General features: G+C 52.2%; 1 protein-coding gene across 21 annotated transcripts in view; it reads left to right on the top strand.

The window, feature by feature from the left end:
- The window catches only part of STRA6 (stimulated by retinoic acid 6), a 44,918-nt gene that overhangs the window by 5,640 nt on the left and 26,780 nt on the right, over nt 1–12,498 (top strand). Inside the window, exons 1-3 of one of the 21 annotated variants that reach the window (XM_023524367.1) lie at nt 5,695–5,951; nt 10,808–10,899; nt 11,833–11,957. In XM_023524367.1, coding sequence (XP_023380135.1) covers nt 11,848–11,957 — 110 coding nt within the window. In that variant the 5' untranslated portion in view covers nt 5,695–5,951; nt 10,808–10,899; nt 11,833–11,847. Of the gene's footprint in view, nt 1–5,694; nt 5,952–6,107; nt 6,752–6,858; nt 8,548–8,619; nt 8,744–9,901; nt 10,542–10,807; nt 10,900–11,781; nt 11,958–12,498 lie in introns of those variants that run through there. The other 20 variants (XM_011382048.2, XM_023524365.1, XM_023524364.1 and 17 more) reach the window with 20 other exon arrangements.

Genomic DNA, 12,498 nt, shown 5'->3' with positions numbered 1-12,498 from the left:
ATATCTATCCTCATTGTTAAACCCAACACTCAAGACCTCAAACGCCAGGTCCAGTGTCTTATCCTCGGCCTTTGGCCCCTGGCTGGGCATGGATGCAGGGACCCAGGGTTCGGACCCCCTGAAAGCCATGGCCATGTCAGGGACTGGCCCTTGAACTGAGCGCTGCCTCCTCCCACCCCACAGCCTTAGCCTGGGCCCCATTCGAAAGCCTCCATGCTGGGCACTCAGGGCCACACCCCATCCCTCTCTGTTTGAGGAGAAACCAGGTAACAAGCCAGGAAGTTAGGCCTGTCCCAGGGAATAAAGACTGCCACTAACCCCTGCCTTTTAGCATTTGTTAATTCAGTAAATATTTACTGAGCATCTACTGTTGCCAGGCACTATTTTAGGCATTTGGAATACAGCAGTGAGCCAAACAAAGATTCCTGCCCTCCCGAAGCTTATTTTCTAGTTGGGGAGGGGCATGGAGACAAACAGGCCCTGTACACGCAACCATTCTTCCCTCAACACTTCCCTCTTTCTCCCTTACTTTCTTCTTTCCCTCTTTCCGACTGTGTTGGTCTTAGCATGGTTTGAGGGCCCTCCACATCTAACACCCCATCCTTCCCACTCCTGGCCTGCCCTCTCCCACTCAATCCCTGTGGCAAGCTCATTTTTTCTGGTGTGTGTATATGGGTACTTTTAAAAAAAAGACTGGGAAAATGCACAACATAAAATTTAACATTTAACCATTTTTGAGTGTGCAGTTCAGTAATGTTCAGTATATTTACATTGCTGTACAACCAAGCTCCAGAACACTTTTGATTTTGTAAAACTGAAACTCTACACCCATTAAACAACACCTCCCCACTTTCCTTCCCCCCAGCTACTGGCAACCAATATTCTATTTTCTGAGTCTATGACTGTGACTACTTTAGACATCATGTAAGTGGAATCACATAGTATTTGTCCCTTTGTGATTGGCTGAGTTCAGTCAGCATAATGTCCTGGGGAAGGCTCACTTTCGCCACACACCAGACTTGCCCTGTCTCCCCTCCCTGCCTTTGCTTGTGCTGATTCCTCTGCTCAAACTGCATTACTACCTGTCACCCTATTCATCCTTCAGACCGGTTAAAAACCTCCTTCTCTGGAACTGGGTTAGTGACTTTTTCCTCTGCAACACTCTGCACCATCCTCTCCTGTCTCAAATGATAACTTTCCTACACTCAACTGAACATCCTTCAGGGATCATGTTGTTTGCCCAGGACAGGACTGGGCAAGGGGTAGGTGCCTAAGGGACCATTAAAGCATTACAGAATGAATGAATAAATGAACAAATGAATGAATGAATGAATGAATGAATGGAAGGATAAATGAATTAATGGACAAAACCGACCCTACTTCTGCTTGTGCAGAAAGAATAAGAAATGGTTCTTTTGGCTGTTTCATTTGGATTTCATCTGTGAGAAGTAAAGACCATTTGGGGTTTTGACCCACACTTGGATTCAGAGATGCATCCTGGTGCCCAGGAGTGTGGGGAGCAGTGTTGGGGGTAAGTGTCAGGAAAGAGACAGTGGTTCATAAAGCTCACGCTTCTCCTCGCCTGGCCTCAGTTCCATGGAGCATGTCTGTAAACCTCAGTGAATTTTAGCAGGTCAGAGGTGGATAGCACTCCCATTTTACAGATGGGGAAACTGAGCCCAGGATAGCAGAGTAAGACCAGATCCCTACTCCTTTCCCAGGATTCACTTCACTCCCAGCTGCTTCCCTGATTCAGCTTCCTGTGGTTTTCAAAAGGTTTAAACTCCAGGCAGAGGCCTGACTTCCACAGAAGTCAAGAGGGGGTGGGGCAGGGAGTGAGGTGAGCAGAAGAGGCAACAGCGCTGACTTCCAAGCCTCCTTCCTTCCGCAGCCCCAGCATGAAAGGCCTTAATGGGGGGGCCCTCCAGTCTTCTTTCTTCCTGGAAGAATGGCTTACTCAGAGGCTGCTGGCTTTGTCTGGAAGAGCCTGGGCCTGCAATTAGCCCACCCCAGAGGGTTCTCTTCCTGCTTCCCACAATAGCTCCTTTCAGCCTCCCCCATGACACCTCCTCCCATGGCTCTTATGTGCCTTCAGACCCTTGTTTGAAGGACCCACCTCCAACTGCTCCCATTCCTGGCCTCTGCTCAGAGCTGAATCCTCCCTGAAGGAACATGTGTGAGTTCACTGGACCCTTCAAGGGTCTGGGGGCTGGGGCTATTACTCGCTTCTACAGATGGTAAAAGAGAGGCACAGAGAAACCAGGTGGATGAGTGAAAGTCTGGACCTGCACCTCAGGCCTCCTAATCCCAGGCTAGTATATCATATGATCACTGCTGCTCCACAGTGGGACTTCAGTAACCAGTGCCCTCCAGCAGCCTTCCCGCCCACACAGTGGGACTGTCCCAGGCCCACATCCCATGCCTTCCAAGTCCACAGGGCCAGAGGCTCAAGGGGTGATAGAATCACAGACCCGACTGGCAAAGTGGAGCAAGGCGGCCAGCTTCTCCCCATTGCGCAGGTGGGAAAACTGAGGCCCAGAGCAGGAATGGGCCTTGTTTGTGGTCATTCAGCTAGTAAGTGGTAAAGGAAAAAATAGAAGCCTAGTCTCTTCCCTACACTGATTGTGGTGGTTACCTTGAAACTCTCCCCTTTGAGTGGTAACTCTGATCCAGTGCCCATGCTTCCAACCCCACATGTTGTATGTCCTTCTCCTCCTGACTTCCTGCTCCAGGCTCCAGCACAGAGCACTGTCATTAGAGTCTTGGGACAACCTTGAAGCCCTCTGACTCTGGCCTTCAGCCAAGCAGCAGCTGGGCTGCACCCATGATCTCTGGAATCACCGTGGCAGCCCTGCTCTGCCAGCCTTGGCTCGGAAGGGATAAAGTTCCTGGGGTGGCAGGAGTGAGAGGGTGCCAGCCTCTCTGGCAGCATTAGCAGCACTGACTTTGCCTTTCAGAAACGTGCTCAGTTGCCCAGCTGCTCCACTGGCTCCAAGGACTCAAACCCCTGCTTGGGGGCCCTGCAGAATCTGAGGGTTCTGAGACCAGTGCCAGTTCTCCTACAGCATTGGAGACAGACAGAGCAGATATGGGGGGAGGGGGGCAGGAACTGGCAGGGGCAGCACAAAGTCAGCACATAACAGCCCAAGAAAAGGCACTGCCCAAAACCTTTAGGAGGAGAAACCAACTTCACAGCCAGGCTCAGAGAGAAGGAGACGGAGAGACAGAACAGTGGGAGAAAGAGAAAGACAGAGAGAGGAAGAGAAAGGGAAAGAGAGAAGAGAGAAAGACACGTAGAGATTGACAGAGAACGAGGCAGAGACACAGAGAAAGAGAGACAGTAACATAGGAGACAGGCAGGCTGAGTCAGACAGAGAGAGAGAGTGGGAGAGAGAGACAATAATAGGGATGGAAAGATAGACTGATAGACTGGGACAGACAGGCAGACAGAAGGACAGAGAGAGAGAGAGAAAGAGAAAAAGAAGTGAAATAGGAGATGCTGACAGACGGATCCTTGAGTGGGCAGAGGTTTTGCTGTATTCTCATTAGACAGATTGCTGAGAGGTGTGTCTCGGGCCTGCTGTTTAATCAACTCTGGGGGCCTTTGCCCAGCCCCAGGGACTGGCCCCAAGCCACAGAATGGAGCAGCATCCAAGATCTGGGAAGGGAGGTTTCTGGAAGAACAGCCATGTAGGTGGCAAAGTGGAGGAACAGCCACGTAGGTGGTGATGGTGGTGGGGATCTCTGACAAAACGTCTCTTAGCTTAGTTATTGTCCCTGGAATATCACGTGGCTTCTCTGGGCTTCTGTTTCTTCTGGAGGTGAAGGTGAGTAGAGCAGGGGTCTCTGAGGTCTCCTCCAGCCCTCAGATCTGGCCTTAGCAGGCTCTGTCTTTGTAGCTAACTTAACTGCTCTATCCTATTTAACTAACAATCTCTACCTCATTGTCTAAGATAGCTGCTTGAGATCCAGCCATTGCAACTGTATTTCAACTAACTGGAAGGAAGAAAAGGGTAAAGAAAACATCTCTCTTTTAAAGAACACCTCTCTTTGGAAGTTAGGCTAAATACTTTATTTTCTATCTCATCGGCCAATACTTAGTCTCAGGGCTGCATCTAGCTTCGGAGGAGGCTAGGGAATGTACAATACTAGGCTGTGGACAGAATCCATTTCACACAGCTCAGTAATGACTTCACAGCTCCTTATTCACAGCAGGCTTCAACACAGCCTCATGATGTTTTCCTTTTGCTTACTAGATAGATTTTAAATATACATTTACATAAATATACATTTCAAAATAATTTGCACATTATACAGCAACTTGCATTATTGGTTATTGCTGCTTGGCACTATGTCTTGGGGGCTCTACCATGCCAGTCCACAAGGAAGTACCTCCTTTGGACAGCTGAGTGGTACCTTACCATACCGATGTATCAGAGCTTACTGATGGGTACTGGACTTGGTTACAAACAACAATGGGTGTCTTCTCTGCATATAAATGCAAGTGTTCCTTGAGGATAGATTCCTAAAAATGGACCAAAGTTTAATTCTCTTTGTGTGGTGGGTTGAGCCCTTTCTGTCTAAAACCCTTCTCCATAGGGAAGACAGTCGGTCAGGTCAGAGCCAGGGGACCCCTTCCAATGTGGCTTGGGCTGGTCCCTCTCCCCTTCTCTTCCACTGAGTAGGCATAGCCCTGACATTATCCTTCTTGCTTCTGTGCCCACTATTTTGGAGGCTTCACCATTGTTGAAGCCTCACATCCTAAAGTCTGTGCTCCTTGGGCTGCCCCATCCTTTTATTGACTATACTCCCTTTCTCCTGAGAGGAGGAAGAAGACCCTTCCCCAAGAGTCATCCTGGGAATTTAGGGCCACACTTTTATCCCTTCTCACTCCTTCCTGCGTGCCCCAGCATCACATTTTAGCATCTTCTGAGCACTTTTCCTTTCCTTAGTCCTGTTTATACCCTTCTAGGAAGGGGATGGGAGAGCATAGTGTGCCTAAGCCCACCCCCTGCTCAGCGACGGGGATCAGGGGTCTGTCTCTGCAGCCTCGGGGGCTGCGGGAGTGTACTTGGGATACACGACTGCCCCAGAACCCCAGCCTTCTTCTAGGGAAAGACTGGGCTATGAGATGAGGAGAAATCTCTCTGAGTGGGCCTTTTGGCTCTCCCCTTGGAATGGATCATACCTGAAATATGAGCCCCAAAGCCCCCAAGAAAATGTGGCACATTTCCCCTTTCTCCTGATCAAGGGCCCTCAGCCCAGCTGGGCAGCAGCAGGAATGCTGATCAAGTTATTAAAAGCTTAGCTGGTGATTCCCCTCCAGCTTGATGCAATTCATCAGGCAATCTGCCCCGCCCCCAGTGATGGATGGTGACAAATGAGGGTAGGTAGGGGGTTCCGGAGCCCATCCAGGGCCACAGCTGGGGAACTCAACCATCAAAGCCTTGAGCAGGCTTCTCCACCGAGGTGACTCTGAAGGCCAAGGAGATCAAGTTTCGGGCAAATGGTTTGAGGGGTGGAGACGCTCCTCCGGAGACAAGCTGTCCTGTGTGTGGTGTGGGGCCCCAGCCCTGCTGTAGGCCTGAGCTGGAGAAGTGGGGGTGGGGTGGGCTTCTCTGATTCTGAATCACAGGCAGGAGGCCTGGGGGCTGGAGGAGGGGCCTGGCCTGAGCTGGTGGGAAGGAAGGAGCTGCCTTTCTGGGAGGAGATCAAACACCTTTGAAAGCAGGTGCTGAGGACGTTGCTCAGGGCCAAGTGCTGAAACTGCACAACCAGCCAGCCCTCTGGGATCCCAGCCAGAGCCTGTGCTGGCGCTCAGAGGAGGAGGCTCTAGTTGTTGGGGAGCACCCTGTCTGCCTGGAGGGACAGGACTTCCCAGGGTGATCAATAAGGAGAGGAAGAGATACAGAAGGCAGAGGCCAAGAGAACGCCTGGTGGAGGTGGGCCAGGTAGGACTGAAACAGGTGGGGGGAGCAGGGAGATGGCATGCTGCGGGGAACAGAGCACCAACGAAGGCTTGGAGGCAGGAAGCGGGCAGGAATGGTAGGGCTGAGCAATTCTGACAGATGAGGTTGGAGACCGGGAGATGGCTATACAGGTGGATACTGGGGAGCTAGCGTGAGCTCCAAAAGGCAAGAAGAGTCATGTCTGAATAGGATCTGCTTGTGAGCAAGAGATTGATGGAGAGTCCTGTCCTATGGGAACAAGGAGAGAGCACTCAGGGGATCTGCCCAGCAGTCAGTGTCCTCAGTGAGGAAGGAGGGCAGCACAAAGCCTGCGTGTCAAGGCCAGACTGTGGTGGCACCACCCCAGGGAGGACGTGCTGGGGAGGGAGAATCCAGGGCTCTTATAGCTGAGGGAATTGTCATGGCCTTCGGGCTAGTCCTCCTCTGAAGACAGGAAAACTTCTGTAGCATCCTGATACCAGTCTCTTCGTGATTGCCTCCCCGCTCTATGGGGGGCTCACTACTCTGTGAAGTAGGAAAACTATCTTTGTCTTGAGCTGAAATCTGTCTCCCTGCCTTCCCTCCTCTGAGTCAGTTCTAGCCTAGTCCTCTGGGAGGGGAAGAACAGCCTGCTTTCTGGGAACAGGCAGCTACCCTCCTCCTCCTCACCAGTATCCACACTCATACCAGAGCGGTCTGGCCTAAGTCCCTTATTTTCTGATGATGCTGTTGGTGAGGGAGCAGGAGAGTTCTAGAAATGGCATGTCACATGATGCTTCTGATACTCCTACATAGCAAGGGAGGTAAGGGGTACAGAGCTGTCCACACTCTCCCCTCATGTCCTTTGCAGCCAGCAACACTGCATTCCAGGCACTGAGTGGGTTCAGGCTGGGTCTGGAGCCAGGGTTAGGCACATATGTCTACCAGGGGCATTTCCATAGGTGTGTGAGTGCACTGTGTAGACGAGTACAGCCTCCTAGCTCTCTGGCCTGCGTGGGGTGGAACCCTTTTATCCATGGGTTCACAGGGGGGACAGGCTGCACAAGCAGGCACATGGGCTATCCCCCCAACTCCTGGACCAGAGCCCCCCTTGGTGATTCTTTGTTGTGCTGATGGCATTCGAGGTGTTTCTGAGGCTCTGAGGCTTTACTGAGGTTTGGGTGGTGTAAAACTTTTGAAGGGAGCAGTTGGACTTAGAGAGCCAAGGGCTGGGATGGGAGGATGGTGAGCAATGGGGGTCTCTGGGTTTCTGTAACTGCTCACCATGGTTTCAATGAGATTTCTTGCCTGATTTGCCAGAGTTTGAGGGTCCTTGAAATGTGGCTGAGGTCCTGAGGTCCTGAGGTATTTTAGATGTCCTGGTGTGTTTATGAAGTTCTGGGGATTCATGAGGGTGATATTGAGGTGATATTGAGGTTCTGGGGTTCTTGTTGTGTTATTAAAATTCTGGGGCTATTGCTGAGATTCTTGAGATGCTTTGGGGGTCCTGGGCATACTTGGGGGTGTTTCTGAGTCCCGGGTCTGCTGCTGACCTTAGGCATTCATTCTGGTCCACTCCTTTTAAGTGTAACACTTTGCCCTTTGAGGATTCTGGTAACTACAGGCCAAGGAAGGTACACACGCACATGGGCCTCTGTTTCTGGATGCAAAAATTCCCCAGATTTAATCAACTTGAAGAAAAACAGGGGGAGGAAGGAAGCCCAGTCCCAAGGACTTCTTGGGCCAGTTCCAGCCAGAGGGGCAGGGCAGACTGCCTTTGTCTGCTCAGAGCCCGGATGCTTTTTGCTAGCCTCCTCCCACAGTGAGCAGGGCTAAGCTACCCTAATCTGCACCCAGCAGAGAGAGTCCCGCTGGCTTGGGCTGCTCCTTGGATATGGCATCAGCCTCATCTGCATGGGTTCTCAAAAGCCACAGCTGGGAAGCCTTGCCCCCTGCCCTGCTCCCTCCTTGCCTCTTAGACTCCCCTTCTCTGCTCTCCGAAGACACTTACACTCATTCCAGCTACCACTGCTGACCATGTCTGATCTTAGAGCCCTACTCCAGGACCCCTCCTCCAGGAGGAAGCCTTCAAGACTGCCCAAACCATCTCCTCACTCCTCCTCCCCACTCCTCTCCTCTGAGCTTCTGCAGTCTACCTCTCAAGTACCTCCACTCTCTGGCCCCTCCTCTCCTGGTGGCAGGTGCTGGTTTCCTACTCTTTCAAGTGTGCCTCCCCTTGTAAAGCGAACTCCAGAGGGCAGGTCCTGGACTCTGCCACCAGGCCTTGGGAGAAATTCTTTAGGAGAACCTCATTACCCTTTCTCCTCTTATTACTTTTCCTTGCCAGCTTGCAGTCCCAACACCTCAGAGCTAACCCTCCCATTTTGCAGATGCAAGTTCCAAGCTATTCTAGCTCCAAGCTGAGGAGATACTTTAGGATCAAGAAGTGGGGTCCCGGTCCCATCCTGAGCTACATGGCCACCCAGTATCCATGGATCTCCAATCTAGCCTGTCTTCCTGCCCCTGTAAGAGTGGATAGGGGAAGAGGGGCCAGGAATCTGGGTATAAGGCAATGGGAGATGCCTGGACAGTCACAGCTGCTCTCTGTGGCTTTAACCTGGTATGCTGGCTCCACATTCTGGGACCATGAAGTCATTGAGGGCGGGGAGTGGGGGCCTTGGGGGAGAGGAGAGTTCACAATAAAAGAGTCTCTAGGCTGGATGACCCACCCTTCCTCGGTCAGAGGCAGGGCTGAGTTCTGGAGAGATGAAGGGACTTACTCAAGGTCACAGGGCCAGCCCAGGGCTCAAACCCAGGTAGGCTGCCTCCCCAAGCAGTATTTTCCACTGCCATGTAGAAACCGTGCTGTTACCTCCTGGACCTTCTCCTTTCTGTTCCCAGCCCAGTCCTGACCCTGACCATGGTGCTGGGCACAAGACTGCTCCCTGGCCCCTGTGCCCACACCTAGGAGTTGGATGAAGCTCACCATTTTCTCACCTCTGCTGAGGGCCTCCCTGAGGGTGGCCTCTGCATCACTCTACTGAGGAGGGTGGGGATATCATGGGCCCTGCACTAGCTCTGGGGGGAGGGGTGGTCCCGCTGGAAGTACCTTTGGGGGCAGAGCAGGGTTTGGCTCAGGGAGGGGTGTTGTGGGGAAGGGACTGTGCCTCATCTTGCCTGGGGCCCCTGAGGCTGTTGGAGGCTCCTGCAGGCAGCCCTAATGCCTTTCCTCAGTGCCCAGTTGGGTACCTTCCTCTCTTCCTTCAGGCCTCTGCTCAGATAACATCTCCTTAGCAAGGCTTTTCCTGACCTAAAAAAGCCAACTCCTGTCTGTCTATCTCTTTTCTTATCCCACTTTATTCTCCCTCTCAGCGCTCATGACGCATTTTGTCTCCCCGCTCCCCCCACCACGCATTAGGTTTCCCGAGGTACAGGACTTGATCTGTCTTGCTTGCTGCTGTATTCTCAGCATGTGGGACCTGGGCTGGCACACAGTCGGCCTGCAATTGACATTTGTTGAGTGAATGAATGAATAAGTGAATGAATGAATTAACCAGGCTGGGGGGTAGATTCAGGCTCCCTTCAGGGAAGGAAGTAGTTTCTGACAGACAGATGTCCCACCATGAACATCTCTGCCTTGTAGAGGAAGTAAGTTTCCTGTCACAGACTGGACTCTAATTTTTAGAGGTATCATGAGGCGGATTTAAAATCAAATAGGAGTTAGTTGCTCCCTAAGCTACCTGTCTGAGGCCTATAAGCAGTGAAGGGGCTGTGAGGCTCTAGAAAGCCCGACTGGATAAACCAGGGCATAACAGTAGCACGCACAGGACAGGCCCATGGAGGAGTGATGGTCTCCAGAAAGAGCATAGCTTTGCCAAGTCCAGGTATAAAGTCCCTCTGACCTAAGCACTGTGTATCAGGGGAAGCGGGGAGGTGGAGGAGAAGAGGCAGAACTATGTCCTCGGAGCTCACAGCCAGGCCTGGGAGGCAGGATTCACCCCAAATCCCTGGGATTAGACAGGCGGTATGGGCTCCTGCACTGCATCAAATAAAGTTCAGGTTCAGCTCTGAGTCAGCAGACACTGAAATTCCGTGGGTTGGGGAGGGATGGTCAGAGCCCTCTTCCTGGAAGAGGGGCCATTTGGGAAGAAGGGGGAGGAGCCAAGGCCCTCTTCCTGAAAGGCTTTGTGGGCCTGCTTACGGAATTTGGATGGGAAGACTTTAAGATTTCAAGCCCTGTCCCCTTTGAGCCTTTTCCCATGCTGCTCCCTCTGTTGAGATCATGCTTCTCCACACTCCTCCTCCTCCTCTTAACTCCCACCCTCTGCTCAGCTGATTTTTTCCTGCTCTCAGATCTTCACTCAAAGTTACTTTCTTCAGGAATCCCCTCATTCTTTCAGACCAAATTGTCTCCCGTGGTACACATGTTAGGGCACTCTGCTTTCCCTTTATGACCTTCAGACACTTGAGGTCATTTACCTACTTGTCTGTGTCCCCTAAACTGTACACGCTCACATCCCATGGCCCAGAACAATGCTGGCACTTAGTAGGTGTTAAAAGAATAAGGAGATGAATATCTTTTTAAAAACTCTGTTGAATGGATGCCTAAGCTAGGTAGGGCCATGGCCCAGGCCCACTATGGGTTACTGGAAGAATGGACCCTTAAAGGTTCAGGAGTCCTGATCCCCACCCAGGGGTAGGGGGCTTGAGAACTGCTCTCTGCCTTCCTCTGCATCTGGTCTCATGCCCTTACTCCCCATCCAGGCTTGAACAGGAAGGGGAGGGAAATGGGCTGGGGGGCAGCTTCTTAGGGGAAGGAATATGGAGAGGAACCCCAGCCCTTACTAAGGCCCTGCCTTACTCATCCTTACCTTCAGCAGATACCGTGGAAGGAGCAAAAAGCAGGAGGGTTTCTCCTTGCCTACACATGGGTCTGGTTCGTGCTTAAAGGACTAATTTGTGCCTTGTGGGGGTGAGTTATCTTCTTGTGAAATCAAGTGGGAGAAACAAAAAATTTTACCAGACACGTGTTGCCTCCTTCATGGAAACCCAGGAGAAGAAATAGATAGGCTCCCTTCCTGTCTTTGCCTAGCCCAGCCCCAGCTATCTCCTTGGGTTGCAGAATGCCAGAGCGACTAGAGTGAGAATGAGGCCCTGCAGATGTAGTGGGCAAAGGTGTGGTAGCTTTGGGGCAGGTGCTGAAGGCAGGCACTTGTGCCAGTCAGTGCAGGGCCAGGTGCCAGTGGAGCTGGGGCTTCCTCCCCCAAGGAGGGGGCTCCGTCAGGACCATAGTGTGTTCCCACCACTGAGACCCAAAGGGGTGATCTCCAGGGAGCCTGAACAAAGAGGGGGATTGGGCTGAACGGGCTGGGAGTCCAGCTGGGAGGGTCCAGCAGACTAGCCGAGTCCGCCCCGAAGCCAGCACACCCTTTCATCTCTGCAGCTCCTTCCTCCCTGGCCCTTCCTTGAGTATGTGTTTGTGGGTCTCTCTGAGTGGGTTTGGGGAGGGGGAAGGAAGGAGGGGTCCTCTGTGGGCAGCTCAGATTGGACAAACTTTCTTTGAAAATGATCCTTTGAGCGAAAGCCTGCTGGTGGTCAGACAGTTAGACAGACAGGTGATCCAGCAAGAGCTCAAGGACACCTAAAGAGACAGCTACCTCCTGCGGCACCGGGTGGGGACGTAAGAAGTCCTTCCCCTCTTCCCCCTCCCCTTCCCCTTGCCAGCCAGACCAGGCCCTCACTCCCAGACACACTTTTCCCAGAGAGCTAAAAGAAAGAAAGTAACCTTTAGGATTAAAGAGAAACGTTTCTTTGTTTGGGTTTCTTTCTTTCTTTCTTTTTTTTTTCTTCTAAGCTTCTTTTCACATCTGTAGTGGCTTTTTTTCATTTTGTCTCGGAGTCAAAGGAGAAGGACCGGAGAATGTCCGAGGCAGCCGGGAACCAGACCTCCTCAGGGGACACAGACGACTATTCCTATGGCAGCTGGTATATCGACGAGCCTCAAGGTGGCCAGGAGCTCCAGCACGAGGGGTAAGTGGAACCCCTGGCTCTGTGGCCAGCAGAGAGTACGGAGAAGACTCTGGACTCTGCCACTCATTTGCAGTGTGACCCTTGGCAATTCGCAACCTCTCTGGGCTTCAGAGTCCTTATAGGTTACATGAGTCCACCAGCCCTTGCCCAGGTGGTCACCTTAAAAGCACCTGTGTGGTGAGTTTAAACTACAGATTCCCGGGCCCCATCCTTGGAATGGGCAACTCTGGCCTGTAGCCAGGATGCAGAGTGATGGATGAGTGGTTGAGAGAAGTCAGTCCTGCCTTCAAGGGGTTAATGGTCCCTGTGGTGACCATCTGGGATGTGGTGTTAGCAAGTGTCAGGTTCTCTGGGCAATGCCGGGGGGGCAGGGGGAGACAGAGAACCAAGTAAGAAAGCCTGGTGGGGGAATCTTTGAGGAAACAGGCCGCCCCTGTTGTCTTTGGCCGGCCTCAGGGTCTCTGTGAAGATGAGGAGGTCTTGTTCCCTCTAGCAGGAGTGCTCTGGCGAGCCCTAGAAGGGAGGCGGCCTCAGCCCAACC

Source organism: Pteropus vampyrus, unplaced genomic scaffold (assembly GCF_000151845.1).
Source record: "Pteropus vampyrus isolate Shadow unplaced genomic scaffold, Pvam_2.0 Scaffold462, whole genome shotgun sequence".
Lineage (NCBI taxonomy): Eukaryota > Metazoa > Chordata > Mammalia > Chiroptera > Pteropodidae > Pteropus > Pteropus vampyrus.
The sequence above is the reverse complement of the archived record's forward strand: the minus strand, read 5'-3'. Positions and strand labels throughout refer to the sequence as shown.